A 16,363-nucleotide genomic window follows, 5' to 3' on the forward strand; every position below is an offset into this window, starting at 1 on the left:
AATCTAATCAAAACTTAAAACTGCACTTACCCCACGAACCAACAACTCAACTAACGACTACTGAAATCAATAAGCGATTGATCACCTCTACACACCCCAAGGTCCCCAACGCAACCCACTTAATCCAAACCTTACCAAAAACACAAAATGGCTGCAACCCGCGCTGCGAACCTCGTCGAGCGCGCAATGGGGCACTCGCACGAGGCAGACATACACACAGATATAAGCAACTACAACAACGAGTTTGGGACCGAGACCGGCGAGAAGATCCGGGCTGCGATATGGAAAGGGAAGAATGATGTTGGGATTGGTGCGTCTTAATTCCTTCTCCTCATGACGGTTGTGTGTTGGGTTGGGAGAAGTGGGAAGGAAAGGAAAGGGAACGAAGCCAGGGCTGATTTGGTTTCTGGTCTAGTTGAAATGCCCAAGCCCCGTGTTGTCGACCCCGGCGATGTCATTGTCAAGGTGACAGGGAGTACTATTTGCGGCAGCGATGTCCATTTGTATGACGGTACGTCCGTCCATACCTCCCCTTAATCCATCCAGCAGCGGTCAAAAAATCCTAACCCAAGCCCTGCAGGCGTAATACCCCAACTGCAAAAGGGCGACGTCCTCGGCCACGAATGCTGCGGCGTAGTCGAATCAACGGGTCCCAACGCCACGCGCTTCAGGCCTGGCCAACGCGTCGTCGTCTCGTTCCCCATCGCCTGCGGAAGCTGCCGACGATGCAAAGCGCAACTCTACAGCCAATGCGAAAAGACGAATGAAAACAGCATAACAAACGCCATGTACGGCAAGCGCACGGCCGGGATCTTCGGATACAGCCACTTCACCGGCGGGTTCGCGGGCGGGCAGGCCGAGTACCTCCGGGTCCCCCACGGCGACGTGAACCTCCTCCCGATCCCGGACGGGGTCCCCGATGAGAAGGCGTTGTACCTTTCTGACGTCGTCGCGACGAGCTGGCACTGTGTTGTGGATACGGGGGTGAATGAGGGCGATATCGTGGCTGTCTGGGGTGGGGGGCCCATTGGCCAGATGGCGGTTGAGTTTGCGTTCTACCACAAGGCGAGCCGGGTCATTCTCATTGACGGCGGGGACGGCGGGTGGAGGCTGGATTTCGTCAAGCAGCGTGTTCCCAAAGTTGAGACGTTGGACTATACCAAACTGAAGCGGGGCGAGTCGGTTTCGCGGCGGTTGCAGGAGATGACGGATCACAGTCTTGATGTCTGTCTCGAGTGTGTGGGCGGCGAGTATGCGAAAGGGTGGGCTCATTTCTTAGAGCAGATGGTGGGCGCAGAGACGGATACGTCCGAAATGTTGAATGAGATGATTACGGCCGTCAGGCCGTTTGGGAGGGTTGGAATCACGGGGGTTTATGCTGGTTATGTACGTTCCCCCTGTTCTCGTTTTGATAATCTACAAGAGTGCATACTAATATGCGCAGACAAACCACTTCAACATCGGCGCCATAATGCAAACGGGCGTGCGCCTAATCGGAAATGGACAGGCGCCCGTGCAAAAATACTGGCAGGGCCTGATGGAGCTGATTGAAAAGGGCGAGATCGACCCGCTGCATATGGTCAGCCACCGGCTGAAGCTGGAGGATATCGACAAAGTGTATGAAATGTTTAGTGCGCGCAAAGGCGTCCAGAAGGTGTTTCTTGAGACGAGGCACTCGAAGCCGCCTGCGCCCGAGTCGCCGGCTTTGACGACGTTGTAGGTTGTTAAACGGCTTGCAGTATATGTGTATTGGCGATGAAGTGTGTATCCATGATCTGATCTATCAGGTGTTTGGTTGATCTTTGATTCGCGTCAAGTGGCTCTCTCATCACCGCTACAGATTGCATACGACGCTACGCTGTGTATATCAGGCCTTTTGAGAGATGAATAATGCATTGAAATCCGTTCCATTCAGTAAACGTTACATTTTCACCACCATTTCCCCACTCTTCTAGATGATCCATTGATTCATCCATACTACCTATCTATATTCGGCCTCCCCAAGGATATTCTGCTCATAGACCGAAGTCACCTTGTGAGTGTTGGTGTTTTCAATCTACCAAATGAGCACGTCAGCCAGAGTCCGTGAGAGCTGCTCAAAGTGAGCGGTGGGAAGACGACGACGCACCTCATATCGCGGATTCTCCTCAGAGGCATCCACGTTCCTGCCGGCCTGGCGGCCTGGCTCCGTTATAACGGACTTGATCTTGCCGGTGCTGACCGAGGTGTTCGACTCGGGGCCTGCGAAGGGTTAATCTGGGATGCATCATGGGGGAGATAGAGTCCTCTTGGCAGGTGTGAGGGAGGAAGGGAGGCAGTGGCCTACCGCCGACGGGCTTGTACTCGACCATTTGACCGTTGGAGTACCTGGGCATTTTGGTGGTGGTGGTGGTGGGTTGAACTTGTTATGGTCTGTGCTGGTAGATAAGGGGTAGTTTGAGGTGCAATCGAGGACTCTGCAGGCAGGTCGAACTGAGGAGCATTTTTATACTGACGTATTATATCACCATGAATCACCATTGTTTAATCCTAAACTCAAACTCGAGAGCTGGACTGTGTATTGTCTAGCTACCAACAGGAGTACTGCAGTAGCAGGAGACAAAGTATGGAAGAGCCAGAGTCAACTAGCAACGGTGGTTCTGGCCAGCGGTGGTCCAGCCTGGTCCGCCTGCCATTCCGTACTTTGTGCGTCATCTGCAGCCAGCCACCATCAGATGAGGTGACGATGTGGCCAATCATCACTTAAAAGAGTCCACCGCGGACCTGGGAATCTACTCTGGTTACTAACTTCACGCATCCGACTACGAACCACATTATTGTTGTAAGATGGGTGGTACACCAAAACACCCCGTGGCGCTCGGCCAAGTAGGCAGCGCAAGCGTACGTCGCCAATCAAACTCAATCTCACTCTTGCTCGATGGCTTGAACTAACCCCTAATCCAGGCTCAAGGGTCGCGCCCGTCCCAGCAAGACCGCTACATCGCTCTGACCCCAGAGCAACTACCGAGCCATGTCGGAAAAGATATGGCGCTATTCGCCGTATTCGACGGCCAGTACGTCTCTCCACTCCCAATTTCCAAAGTAATACAACCTGATAAACCCGCAGCGGCTCTGAAATCGTCGCCGAACACGCATCAAAACACATCCCGCCATCCCTTCTGGACGCGCCCGCCTTCCGCGAAGGCGACTACGAGCGGGCGATGCAGTCGGCGATTGATCAGGAGGATAAAGTCCTCCTTGAAGAGTTCCGGCGCGGCGAGGCGCGGTTCGCGACTGTGGGGTCGACGGTGACGATTGTGCTGGTGGATTTGGTCAAAGGGGAGGTGGTTGTTGGGAATCTGGGGGATTCGCATGCGATTTTGGCGGAGATGCAGGGGGGGAGTGGGGAGTTGGGGAGTGTGGTATGTTTTTGCCCCAGGAGGAGCGCTACGGGGCTGAGGTGGATATGATTGCTGACTGGGGTAGACACGTTTGACGGAATCGCACAAGCCAGAGAGTCCGGACGAGAAGAAGCGGATTGAAGATGCTGGTGGGACGGTCCATGAGCAGAAGAATGTGGCCAGAATAGGTGAGCCACAGGCAGAGAACTCTTGGATACTCTATGTTGACCACCACAGGCGCCCTCAACATGTCCCGAGCAATCGGAGACCTGGAATACAAGAACCCGCTAAACAAGATGGAGTCCGGCTCATTAACAGAGGAACAACAAATCGCAGTATACGGACAGGACAAACCAGCACAGGAAAGAGACAGCTTCCTGTCCATCGAAATGTCGTTCAAGCGAGTTGAGCTAGAGAAAGAGAAACAATATGTCCTGGCGTTGACGTCTGACGGGGTTACGAATTATACAGAGGACAAGGCTATCATGGGCACTGTCTCGCAGCAGTTGAAGGCGGGGTTCAAGGCTGAAGAGATTGCAAAGCATTTGGTTGATGAGGCGGCGTCGAGGCCTTGCAGTGATAATGCGACGTGCATTTTGGTTTTGCTGAATGGTTCTCTGATTCAACAGACTGGAAGAGGGGAGTCGGGGACAGCTGGTACTGCGGATGGGAATGGAGACGGGGGAGTAGGACTAGATATTTGATAGATTCTAGCAGACACGAATGATTAGATCCAAGCACTTGTAGATCGAGCACACAGGCCTTTAACCACCAAGCGCCGGCGCAAGCGGAATGGCCCGTCTATCACTTGTATGGCAAAGTCGCTACGGAGAAATTTCTGCGGACTCTGACTAGGGGACACGCTACGACAGCTAGTTCACCACGGCGGTTCCAATCACGTCTAGAGCGCAGTATCGATAATACTATGCTAATATGTGTTGGACTGGCACAGCACCTGCGCCGAGTGCGATGATACCAGCAAGGCGATCGCTCGCCCCGCAAGGACAAAGATCGATCCCAAGATTCGCTTCAACACCGTTGCTGCCTGCCGGCGCGTTGTTGAGTATGCTCTGCACTGCGATGACATCAAAAAGCATACCGGCGCCCTGGCCGTCCAGGTTGGAGCGGAGTATCTTTTGCAACTTCGGCCCCTGGTCGTTGTAGGGGCCGCTACTTATGGTGATTCTCATTCGGACGAGAAGTGGAAAAAGTTCGCTGCGGGAAATGCGGCTGCGTGTGCGAAGGATCTTGTTGGGAGGCTCCCTGCTCCTCAGTAAAGTCTACTTGGTTCAATGTGCGGTGATCTGGCCTGATTTCAAGGCCATCTCCGACTACCAGGTAAACGCACTGGCGGTCCCTATTTGTCTTTTGATTCCGTCTTACCTGCCTTTCCTCAACTCCATGTCTATATCCCTATAACAATTAAAAAAAAGGTCCGTTAATTGTTCCTATCAAAATCCTCGTAGCCGCTCGCTTAAGTATCTGGAGTAGAGCCTGATAATACAGCTCCAATCTCTATATAGACGAGCCCCAATCGCCATGGGTGGTGATAAAAGACGATCGTATCCAGCATCCATCCTCCAGCAAGGTATCCCGAGATCCTGAAAATATCCCACTATGACTACTAGAAGGAGACATTCCCCTCCAGTACTTGCACCAATCACCACGGGTGAGCTGTTGGAGGCTGGGGACATGCTCCAAACCGATCTGGAACGTGGTCTTGTTACTTGGATGATAGGCAGATCTTTCAGATGTAATCTTTATCAGGTATATCCAGACGGACACTGTTGGGCAAGGCGCAAAGGGCCACCCTGCCTGCCACCGTCATAAGGACCTCATCTCGCTCCGAGACTCTTCGAAAACAATCAACATTCTGCTTCCCGTCTTCTGCATCGATCCGGCGATACGGCGATATTTCAATGGATGGTACATCTTCATGAGGTTATGTTAACCCCTCTACAATCCCCAATTCGATGTACTGTTTGTGATAACGTGATTGGCCAACTTGGTAGATCTTCCCCGCTGGAAAGCGTTACCCGCTTTCCCCTGACCTCATCCCACTTTCCCTCATCGACACTTCCCCCTCCCGAAAGTCCCGAGCTCCCAAACATAGTATAAAGATGGCAACCTACACAACAAACCACGCCCCTTCCGTTCTGGCAACGCACGGGTGGCGCACAGCCCAAAACTCCGCCGCCTATCTGCTCCCCCACCTCACCCCGACCATGAAAATCCTCGACATTGGCTGCGGCCCGGGAAGTATAACAGTCGACCTAGCAACATATATCCCGCAAGGCCACATAACAGGCCTTGAATACAGCGAGGATCCGCTCCCAGACGCGCGCGACCTCGCTGCCTCGCGTGGGGTAGAGAATGTCACGTTCATCACGGGCGATATCCACGAGCTCCCGTTTGAAAATGACACGTTCGATGTCGTGCACGTGCATCAGGTCCTGCAACACATCGCAGACCCGGTCCAAGCCATGCGTGAGATGCACAGGGTGGCGAAATCGGGGGGCATCGTCGCTGCACGCGAGTCCGCGAGTTTCAACTGGTTCCCCGAGAACAAGGGGATAGAAGCCTGGCTCGAACTAGCGACCCGCGTTGCGCGAGCAAAGGGCGGGAACCCGCATCCGGGGAATATGATGCATGTCTGGGCGACGGAGGCAGGGTTTGCGAGGGAGCAGGTGAAGAGGAGTGCGGGGGCTTGGTGCTTTAGTTCGCCGGAGGAGAGAGAGTATTGGGGTGGGGGGATGGCGAGGAGGATGGAGGGCTCGGGCTTTGTAGATCAGGTTGTTGCGGATGAGGGGGAGGAGGTGAGGGAGGTGTTAAAGGGGATTGCGAAAGGGTGGAGGGAGTGGGTGGAGGAAGAGGATGGCTGGTTTGGGGTGCTTCATGGGGAGATGTTGTGTTTCAAATGATGAATCCTTTCGTTAGCTGCTTGACCTTCTTCCTAGAGAAACTAGCATACTGGACTCAATTTCCCTGGCGTCTGAAATGGCCCCCACATCCTTGTCACCCCGGAAAATGTCCACGTTGTCCGTCGGACATGTCCCGAACCCTCCGATCCGCGCCAGCCTCCAGCGAGAAATAATTAAAGTGGCATGGCGCTACCTCGACGATACTCCCAGCAATAGCAAACCCAGCGAAACAGCCTCAACATGCCACTTCAGCCCGAAAATTACCCCTCCTTTGACTCCCTTCCCGTGGACAAGTCCGGTCCGCGCGGAAACGCATGGGGTCTCTGGGGCCCCGAGGACCAACTTGGTACGCTGAATCTGTTGACAGATGAACTTGTCCGGCGTGCTGCAGCAGAGAATATCACGATTGGGAAGCGGCTGTCGCTCAAGTAAGTGCCTTTGCCTCGTTTGTGAGATATAGTCCTCAATAACAGTGCTATAGCTGGTCCATGACCGCCGCAACACATCCCAGATTTTCAAGAAAGCCCCTGGAGTTGCGGCTTATCAACAAGGCTCCCCTGAAGCATGCACACGATGATGAGGTGCGCTATAGCTACCCAGTCCCCGTGGGTGTTTGACCGAGACGGAGATGGAAATTCACAAGCATGCTAACCTTTCCTGCGCGCTGTAGTGGACATTCAACTCCCAGTGTAGCTCACAATGGGATGGATTTCGTCACTACGCTTATCAGAAAGAACAGGCAAGGACCTAGTTCCCACGACCTGGCCTGATTTGCTCCAAGTCTAACCAGAAATCCGTCTCAGCTTTATTATATGGGGCGTACGGCCCAAGACTTTGCCGCGTCACCTATACCGAATGGGATACAACGTACGTCCCTATCCTAGTAATCCTAGCGAGTGCATAATTTAACAAGCCTACTTTCCAGATGTCTCCCAGCAAGGCATCACCGGCCGTGCAATCCTGATTGACTGGTACACCTGGGCGCAAGCCCAAAACAAGTCCATCGACGCCACGTCCGCGCACGAGATCCCCTTTTCCGAACTCCTCGAGACCCTGAGATACCAAAACATGGATCCCACATCTACATTCCGCCGCGGCGACATCCTCGCCATCCGCTCGGGGTACATTGCGCAGTACACGGAGATGTCCGAGACCAAACGCGCACATCTGAACGAAGCATACAAGACGGAGAAACCATCTAATATTGGCGTAAAGCCTTCTGAAGAGCTCTTGCGGTTCTTGTGGGATACAGGGATTGCGGCTGTGTGCGGGGACTCGAGGTCGTTTGAGGTTTGGCCGTGTAAGGCCGAGGACGAGGAGTGGCATTTGCATGAGTGGCTGCTTGCCGGGTGGGGGATGCCGATTGGGGAGTTATTTGATCTGGAGGAGCTTGCGAGGGTCTGTAAGGGGTTGAGGAGGTATACGTTCTTTTTGGCGAGTGAGCCGGTTAATGTAGGTTCTGGGGAATGGTGGGTTGTTGTTGTAGTGATGATGATGTGTATGCTGACGGTGTGGGATAGGTTCCTGGGGCAGTTGCGAGTCCTCCCAATGCGTTGGCATTTTTCTAGCCCGAGTGTGCTTCTGGTGTCTGCGTACGGTTGATCGATTGGGCTGCTTGGGCGTGTGAGTAGGCTACATGATTCCCATGTCTTGCTGGGCATCACACCACAAGAGGCATTGCATGACTCGTGAACCTTGCGTCCGGGGCCCAGAAGACCAAGGCACGGGACAGCTGGTAGAGTAGTAATCATGGGCTAGGCATCATGCTCTACGATTAGTGCGGATATTTTCCGGCGTCGAACTCGAGCTGACAGACGCGTGTAGAGCCGTGGAGTAAATTCAATTCTGATTCTCGGTATAGTTTTGGCAATCTGTCTGATGTGCTTTCCTTCTCTCTCGCCTTGCCATTTCAGAAAAGACCAACAACTGATGTAACGCTCATTATTATGTTCGAGACAAGAAATCTCGGCAAACAGTAAAGCTTTTTTCAGCCTCTCTCGGCCACGGCCCTACGGCAGGGCAGTAGCGAAAGGCCCGCGGACTCCGGCGACATGGAGAAATTCCGATAACCAGATCGAAGGATCCGATCGCACGGACTAGGTTGGGGAATTGGGGTAGCTACCCCGTGGAACTGCCCAGGACGGGGCTCCACTCCATGACTGGGGCGGAGAGAATCCGATGGCATCATTTTTTCGCCTGCGGTCTGGGCAACAAGGCTATATGCAGTTGGGCCATCCCTGCTCTCCTTTTGCAATGCAGATTCGACAGGTACCCAAAAGCAATGGCTGAACTCGAAAAAGTAGACGCCAAATTCGTCGAACATGCCACTGGCCCGTATGCCAGGTTGTCGGCTGAGGATGCTGAGTTTATGCGGCAGTATGAGGGCAAGGCTGGCAAGAGCGTTGTGAGAAAGGTAGACGGCCGCTCCCTAATGCACGTCATTCAGGTCACTAAAGATGGGTTTGTGGCAGATCGACTTCCGCCTCATCCCCATCATGGCTGTTCTGTATCTCCTTGCGCATATCGACCGAGGTAATATTGGGAATGCAAAGATTGAAGGAATGGATACAGACCTCGGTCTGGTCGGAAACCAGTACAATATCGCCAGTACCATCTTCTTCGTCCCGTATATCATTTTCGGTGCGTGTACTCTGATTTTGACCTGTTCTGCCCTAACGCAGCTATAGAGATCCCTTCGAACATTATACTGAAAAAGGTCCGACCGAGCATTTGGCTATCATTCCTGATTATCGCGTGGGGAACTGTCATGACATGTATGGGGGTGGTCCAGAACTTCCAAGGCCTCGTAGCCTGTCGGGTTATCCTGGGTATATTCGAGGTAAGACCCCACCCATTTGTTCTGAACATAAACTAAAGAAACAGGCCGGCTTCTTTCCCGGAGCCGTCTACATTGTGTCAACCTGGTACCCCCGCCACGAACTCCAACAACGGCTCGCCGTCTTCTACACAGCCTCCGCCTTTTCCGGCGCCTTAAGCGGCCTTCTTGCCTTTGGCATCGCCAGAATGGACGGCGCCCGAGGTATCGCAGGCTGGCGCTGGATCTTCCTCATCGAAGGCGCGGTCACCGTAACTGCCGGTCTCGTCATGCCCCTGCTCATCATCGACACCCCCGAAGAAGCAAAATGGCTGTCAGCCGACGAGAAGCGCTTCATTGATCTCCGCCTACGCCTCTCGGGTGTCCGAACGAATACAGAAGAGGTCGATAAGATCTCGTGGAAATTGCTTATCCGTACGCTTGTCGACTGGAAGATCCTCCTCGCCATCCTCCTCGCATGGGCAAACTCCGTCCCCAATGCCGCATTCAAGTTCACCATGCCGCAGATCATCAAGCAGCTGGGTTTCTCAACCGCGCAGTCCCAGCTGCTTACCATCCCCCCGTATGTCTGTGGCGGTATCTCGGCGTGGTTGTCGGGGCGCTTCTCCGATCGCTTCTCCTGGCGCATGCCCTTCATCGTCGGTCCGCTTTCCGTCCTTGTCGTCGGAATGGCCGTGCTATTCTCGTACTCTTCGAGTGTCGAGGACATCCCTGCCAAATACATCGGCCTTGTACTCGCTCAAATAGGAATCTACCCGCTCCTGCCCGGAATCAGTGCCTGGACGGGGAATAACCTCGCCCTATCCTGGAAGCGATCGATTGGCCTCGCCTGGCTCCTCGCTGCAGGTAATGTGGGCAGTACGTTCCTCTTCCCTGCCTGCTGCGCCCCGTTCTGCATTCAAGTCTCAGTGTAGCTAACAATCATCCTTCGTCTACTAGGCCTCATCGGCACAAACGTCTTCCTCGACGCAGAAAGTCCCCGGTATCCAACGGGCTACGGAACCGCGCTGGGTATTATCTGCCTGGGCGTCGTCTGCGCGTTGCTTTTGGAGTTCTTCCTGTGGAGGCTGAATAAGGCGAAAGCTGCGTTGTCGGAAGAGGAGGTCCGCGAGACTTATACGCAGGAGCAGCTTGATGCGATGGGGGAGAAGAGTCCGTTGTATCAGTATACGCTGTAAGATGCGGTGTAGGACAGGGTCTAGAGTGTGTGGGGATAGGGAGGGTTAAGGCTGCGGTTGATAATGGAACCTGTGGAGCAAAGTAGGTAGACCGAGAGACAGGGAAAGAGATCGATTCCACGAGGCCTGACACGTCGGGTAGTCTGTTGCTTCCATACCGTGACTTGGTCTACCTGTATTATCAAAATCCAATCTACTGTGTCCCCTCGAGCTCAGCCTCAATCAGCCCAAAATGATCACTCGTCGCCTGGACACCAACAACCCTCAACCCCGCCCTCCCCAGCAACTCCCTCCATTGCCCCTCCGTCCGCTCTAGCGCGCCGTAGATGGCCATCATGCTGATATCCAGCCACGCCAGACTCTTGTCGACCCCCGTCTCTGGCACGACGCGATCCAGAACCCACAGTTTCGAGTACCCGGGCGTCAGACTCGCCGCGATATGCCGCAGGATCTCGAGCGCCTTGTCGTCCGCCCAGTCGTGTAGCACCGACTTGAGCGTGTACACCCGCGCGCCCTTGAGCGGCTGTGGCGTAAAGAAGTTGTGTTTCACGTATGTGAAGTCTTCGTCGTGCATGTCCGCGGGGACGTTTTCGATGACGTGTGGCTGGTCCTCGAGGACGAGCTGGCCCTTTGTGAGTGTGATCCCCGCGGGGACAAGGTGGCTCTTGAGCAAGCGCAGGTCCTGGCCCACGCCTCCGGCGACATCGACGACCAGCGGAGCGGCGGGGTTTGTCTCAACGCCAGCATCGAAGATCCGGCTGTGAGCATCGAAAGTGTCAGGCCAGGAAGCCCCTGCATTATTAGGAACACGCATGAAGAGATTGAAATCGCGCATCCATTCCTCGTCCGCGGCGCGGTACTCGAAACTGCCGAGGTCCGTCGCGTAGTGGTATTGGAATAGCCCGTTGGTGTAGCTGGCGGGATTGCGGTATTGCGTCTCCTGCAGGTATTTGGGGAGGCTGTTGACGAGCTCGGCGGTTCGCTGGCTGGATTTTTTGTGTGAGCGAGGGTGGGCGAGTGGGGGTGCGGGCATCTTGACAATCGATGCTCAAGGGGGTTATCTCTTTACTTACTTTACACGCAGACCAGCTGCGGCCGATGGGATCGCGAGAATCCTGGAAGCGCCCGTGGCCGCGTACGTCTCCGGGCCTGTCTCGGCGACGACCCCCCACGCCGCTGCGAGTCGAAGGAGTCGAACAACGAGCGCTCGGTCGGCGCCGCTCTCCTGTGCCAAATGTGCGGCCGTGAGAGACTCGCTGGTGCCAGCAAGCTTCTCGAATATGCCTAGATTGCTGAGAACCACGAGACAGGGGTGCTTGGTGACCTGATTTTGGAAGGTCAGTTCAGCACGATCGATTTATTCGCAGGGTGGGTAGTATTGGACTTACGGACGCAAGAGCGTCGACGACCACTGCTGCAGGGTCTTGTAGAGCACTAATCACGGCCTGGCATTTTCGGACGATCTCGGGGTGAGTGCTCTGGTTGGAGATGTCGAGGGCCGCTAGTTGTTCGATCGCAGTCGATGCTTGGGCAATTTTGCTCTCCATGGCTTGAGATTATGCGGCAGACTGGCAAGAGACGAGATCTACTGTGCTTGCAAGGTGGAAATCAGAGAATCCAAAAAGGTCTGGGGTGTGGGAAGTCTTATCTACTCCGTACCCAACTCCACAGGGCAGGAGTATCTATACTCCAGGGGCCGATCGGGTGACACAAACATCACATTGCTTTTGCCATCGACAGCCAACGTCAAGGGGAGAAAAAAGCAATTCGGGTGCCACTGAACGTTTATCTTACTTGATATCTATGAAGAAATGCGCATTGCCGAGGTACTGGCTACGTAATACATTGCGCTTGTTGGCACGCAGACAGAGGCCACTTCGGTGTTCTCGGGGTTTCTCGGTTCCGGTGGACGTTATTGATTCTCACACAATAGGAGCGGAGAGATCAGAGTTGATATGATCCATTTTACTGCGTACATGCATCCTTAAATTAATTTATCGATCTCTAGGGCCTTGACACCTCGTATGTTACTGCTTGCGAGTCAGAACTGAGTTTTCCCGGCAGCCACCACGCACTGACAGCAGACAGAGAGGCACAACTTGTAACGCCGCGCCGATTGTAGCAATCTTTTTTCTCATGTGCGGCCCAAACATCTTCTCTCGTAAGATTCGCGAAAAACTGCTTTCACTCGAAATAGCAAATTAAAATCTCCCTTGCCCGCATTCTCTGGGCAAATATCCCCCCTCCTGTCGGACTAGACCCTTCAGGGCATCCTGACCAGTGATTATATACGTCTAATACCCAAGAAAACGGCAAATGATTTGAAAGACATGCATGTAGCAGTTGTCATCTCTTTGTAACGGCTGGTATCCCTAATGATGGCGGCTCTTGGAATGGTCACGTACTATGGCCAAGAGCTATCACGCCTACTAAGAACGGCTATAATGTCCGTATTAGCCATCCATTGCAGGTCTTGCCTACTTGACAAGGAGGAAGAGTACGGACTCTTGAAAGAGCAAATTGACATAGTCCGATAAATGTGTGGAGTGGCCTCTAGCCGTTTAGGATAGCGGATACGCATGCAGCGACCGTATTGGCACAGAAACAGGGGGCCAAGACCAGAATAGAGGAATTGACCGTTCGGCCCGGCCGTTGCATGCCAGATGAGTGTCTCCATTTTCTATCGGAAGCTCCGCAGCGATGAGGCCTCCCGGGCAGAGATACGAACAACACCAGGTCCTGGATCGGGCCTCGTATAATCCATCAAGTTACAATATCCTCGGAGACTTTGCGGCGCCGGAATTCCGACCGTCATTGCCAAGACGCTTCTCTCTCTATTTTCATCTTGCCAACAAGTCTCAAGTATCATTGTCCCCAGGCCGCGTGTTTGCCACGTGCTTGCCATCTTGTCCTACGGATCCGCGGGCCGCAAGGAAGGCGTTTGGGTGGACTCATATACTTCTTACCACCTAAGAGTGTGGGAAATCGGAGCAAATGACTATGCTGGTGGCTGAGAAATTTATATTCAAGTTCCCAGCTCATATCTTGGGCCTTGCCAAAAAGTACTAGATTTTCAGTCCCAAACTGCAACTACGAACCCCGTACTCATGCATCATGAACTCAACGACGATTGACGGTATTATATTTAAAGTCAGGACTACCCGTGACAAGTCTACCATGGATAAGTTACCCACTAATTTAATTACGAAACTTAATCTAGATTAGTATATAGTTAGAACCCTATATATCCCCTTACTAAGCTAATTTATCTTGTACAACCTATATACTCCCGTTTCTTCTACACTTACATTACTTGTTGTTCTATATACTTCAATCCTATCACTCGGTTGTAGAGATTACGCACATCACTTCTAATGTGGCTAAGACAAGAAATATGGCGGCATATACCAGTATTACCGGACAATACTGGTGTCGGTCAGATCTATGATTCTATCTTGCGAGTCATGATCTCAGCATGACGGTATACTGAACCTGAATCACCAGCCCTAGCCTCGAATCCAAGCCATACAATAATTAACCAGTGTAACACCGGTCGCCTGAATACTTATCACGCTCACCATCTCCACTCGGAAAGAACCCATCCCGCTAGCCAAGATGTCGTCGCAGCTGGCAGCCTCATATATTGAGTCTCACGCACAACTATCCGCCTGGAACGACGATTTGGAGTTCCTAGGATTCATCCTTGCAGAACTCGCTGACCCTCGGGGTCTCGAAGCAAATGGATTCCCATGGCACCAGGCTGCAGATCTCCCTGCCTTAGTAGATACCCTCCGAGTATCGTGTGTTGCTGAGACCGGAACTCTACAAACGGCATTGGGCCGTCAAACCTCGAAGAAGCTACGCAAATGGCTTCAGAAAGCAAAGGAGATTCGGAATGACATGGCCCACCACCAAACGGTCGATAAGGGAAAATTAAGCGCATTGCAAGGGGTGAGGGACGAATTGTGCAAGTTATTGGAGGCGGCGATTAGGACAGTAGCGAGGTACAGAGAAGTCCGTGAGGTACGAAAATCAGAGGCTTTGGGAATCTAGACTGATGGAAAACTCAGATTGCGTGGTGCCCATATTCTTCTGGGCCCGCCTTAAGTGAATCCAACACCCGCGGTGGTAACTACAGAACGGAGACTATTCTCCTCGCATGTGGCACGGAGCCTCTACTCTCGCAGCGCCATCGAATGCTGGCGAACATTGACAGTACGCCCCAAAGCGCGCGGAAGACCCATAGACGCAAAGACTCCACGGACAAAACCCAACAGAAGAAGGCAATAGAGAGCTTGATAGAGGCTCAGAAGCGCAAATTGAACAGGAGACAGCAGATCAAAGCGAAGGAAGAAGAAATAAAAGCTCAAAAGCTGCGCGTACTAGATCAGGAGTATGAGCGTATGCGACAGCTGCGATTGGCCCAACTTGATCGTCTACGTAGTCTCTGGGAGCACGAAGAGAAAATATGGAAGATTCGGCGCTCGGCGCTCCTGCAAGAGACTCGCGTTTCGTTCTCTATGGACGACACTGCAGTCTTGGCTATTCTGGCTCTGACCTCTCCGCTCTGGCTCTTGTGCCTGCTTATACGCACATTGTATGGAACGTGCAAGGCTCTAGCGGGTGACACATGAGGGCCGCACTGAGTCTGGAGGAACGGTAAGTAAGGGAACTGCGGCAATCGGCGTTTGGCTGCTCACCTGCGTAAATCATGGTCGAGTCGTTCGAAGGTATGTCAGCGGAAGCAGAATATAAATCGATCCTTATAATTGAACAGGAAGTCGCAGAGTTTCATGAATGCTCTTGGCTCCTGCCAGCGAAAAGGCATTTACCTGTTAAGTAGATAGATTCTCAACCATAATGTAGTATCTAATCGAAATACTCCTCTTGTAAGTCAGCGCTCTGCTGATTGGCATTCTGCTTCGGTTCCCAAATATATGATAGTTGAGAGGTACCATTTTAGTTCAGCCGGGCTTCACAGCCCTTCGCAGCTGCATTCTAGCTCATATCGACCGGCTATTGGCTATGGGCAAGCAAGACTGACACATGCATTGTTGCAACTCATTTAGCATTGCGACCCTATTCTTAGCTACGTTTAAAATAGGCCCGTATCTAGCAACTTGAAAGCGCTATCGCGCCCGATACGAACAGTGAAGATTGTCTGCATCCTATCAAGGGAACAAGAGCACAACCGTCAGAGAGCCCAATGAATATAAAATCCCCCACCGAAGGTCTGGAGTCCAATCGACCTACCGTAGAGTGAGGTTAGCATAAACTTGGAACATCATGCCCCTGTTCGGATACATCAACGTTAATCAGCATGCGCTGATCCACGACGAAAATCATCTACATAGCATCTCCCTAAGCATCACCACTCATCCTTCCACACAAATAGTAGGGGATAGAATGGTGGCGAGTATGTTTGACCGAACTCAGTCGAATTCTCGAAAGCGATTTTGGCATGCATCTTAATCTCGCGTTGAAGTCTCAGTTTCCCCGTGAATTGAAGGTGGCAGATGTGGAAATTACTAGGTAAACTTCCAGGCTTTCCTTGTTTGGTGTCAACGTGACAGATAGAGTGCGTAGACAAGGCTCGCCTTTACTGTTGGCCGTTGCAGGAAACATCTTTCTCTTGAGGGGAGAAGCACTATCCCTGCCGCGGAATGGCCTGCCCACCAATTCAAGCCAACGAAGCACACCATCAAGACATTATCATTAAACGAGTGTGACAGAATATAGGAACTCGTCTTCTTTCGTACGTACATGGTGTCTTTGATCGGTGACGAAGGACCGTGCCTACTTGATGAAGCAGCTCAACGACCATTTATCAAAGAGTCTGAGAATTCTTGGTCCAAAAAATCTCCAAGCTGTCTCATAATCTTGGCCTCGGCTGCTTCTCGTGACCTTCTGGGGCAGGTCATGTATCCAAAAATTGGCGATTGACGGAATTAACCTCGGGGCCCGGAATTCTAAACAGACTACAGCAAGAGCTCGGCGCGGTGTCCCACGATCGTCAGAAACAACCACAGTATCTGGCTCCCATAGGTA

At 52.7% G+C, this 16,363-nt stretch overlaps 7 protein-coding genes across 7 annotated transcripts; 6 read left to right on the forward strand and 1 right to left on the reverse strand.

Annotated features, from left to right (window-relative positions):
* Positions 1-147: 147 nt before the first annotated feature.
* Positions 148-1,754, forward strand: BJX68DRAFT_276338 (zinc-dependent alcohol dehydrogenase; the record flags this gene model as incomplete). The annotated part of the gene is made up of 4 exons (XM_071048078.1): positions 148-310; positions 416-511; positions 581-1,386; positions 1,445-1,754. The coding sequence occupies 4 exons, from the start codon at positions 148-150 to the stop codon at positions 1,718-1,720; spliced, it is 1,341 nt and encodes a 446-aa protein (XP_070898204.1). The 3' UTR covers positions 1,721-1,754.
* A 1,072-nt stretch (positions 1,755-2,826) lies between these two features.
* Positions 2,827-4,657, forward strand: BJX68DRAFT_267739 (PP2C family serine/threonine-protein phosphatase; the record flags this gene model as incomplete). The annotated part of the gene is made up of 7 exons (XM_071045888.1): positions 2,827-2,880; positions 2,944-3,053; positions 3,107-3,401; positions 3,466-3,568; positions 3,618-4,066; positions 4,141-4,268; positions 4,333-4,657. The coding sequence occupies 7 exons, from the start codon at positions 2,827-2,829 to the stop codon at positions 4,655-4,657; spliced, it is 1,464 nt and encodes a 487-aa protein (XP_070898205.1).
* Positions 4,658-5,500: 843 nt separating this feature from the next.
* On the forward strand, positions 5,501-6,301 carry BJX68DRAFT_267740 (class I SAM-dependent methyltransferase; the record flags this gene model as incomplete). Its single annotated transcript, XM_071045889.1, has 1 exon — positions 5,501-6,301. The coding sequence occupies one exon, from the start codon at positions 5,501-5,503 to the stop codon at positions 6,299-6,301; it is 801 nt and encodes a 266-aa protein (XP_070898206.1).
* A 240-nt stretch (positions 6,302-6,541) lies between these two features.
* On the forward strand, positions 6,542-7,869 carry BJX68DRAFT_276340 (uncharacterized protein; the record flags this gene model as incomplete). Its single annotated transcript, XM_071048079.1, has 6 exons — positions 6,542-6,729; positions 6,783-6,882; positions 6,972-7,051; positions 7,083-7,168; positions 7,227-7,753; positions 7,822-7,869. 6 exons carry the CDS (start codon positions 6,542-6,544, stop codon positions 7,867-7,869), a joined length of 1,029 nt encoding a protein of 342 aa, XP_070898207.1.
* A 713-nt stretch (positions 7,870-8,582) lies between these two features.
* On the forward strand, positions 8,583-10,343 carry BJX68DRAFT_276342 (major facilitator superfamily domain-containing protein; the record flags this gene model as incomplete). The annotated part of the gene is made up of 5 exons (XM_071048080.1): positions 8,583-8,714; positions 8,773-8,941; positions 8,989-9,140; positions 9,185-9,995; positions 10,077-10,343. 5 exons carry the CDS (start codon positions 8,583-8,585, stop codon positions 10,313-10,315), a joined length of 1,503 nt encoding a protein of 500 aa, XP_070898208.1. The 3' UTR covers positions 10,316-10,343.
* Positions 10,344-10,508: 165 nt separating this feature from the next.
* On the reverse strand, positions 10,509-11,862 carry BJX68DRAFT_267743 (S-adenosyl-L-methionine-dependent methyltransferase; the record flags this gene model as incomplete). The annotated part of the gene is made up of 3 exons (XM_071045890.1): positions 10,509-11,301; positions 11,389-11,639; positions 11,704-11,862. The coding sequence occupies 3 exons, from the start codon at positions 11,860-11,862 to the stop codon at positions 10,509-10,511; spliced, it is 1,203 nt and encodes a 400-aa protein (XP_070898209.1).
* A 2,068-nt stretch (positions 11,863-13,930) lies between these two features.
* Positions 13,931-14,949, forward strand: BJX68DRAFT_267744 (uncharacterized protein; the record flags this gene model as incomplete). Its single annotated transcript, XM_071045891.1, has 2 exons — positions 13,931-14,338; positions 14,386-14,949. The coding sequence occupies 2 exons, from the start codon at positions 13,931-13,933 to the stop codon at positions 14,947-14,949; spliced, it is 972 nt and encodes a 323-aa protein (XP_070898210.1).
* Between the last annotated feature and the right edge of the window lie 1,414 nt (positions 14,950-16,363).

Source organism: Aspergillus pseudodeflectus (genome assembly GCF_044049435.1).
Source record: "Aspergillus pseudodeflectus strain CBS 756.74 chromosome Unknown BJX68scaffold_26, whole genome shotgun sequence".
Taxonomy (NCBI): domain Eukaryota; kingdom Fungi; phylum Ascomycota; class Eurotiomycetes; order Eurotiales; family Aspergillaceae; genus Aspergillus; species Aspergillus pseudodeflectus.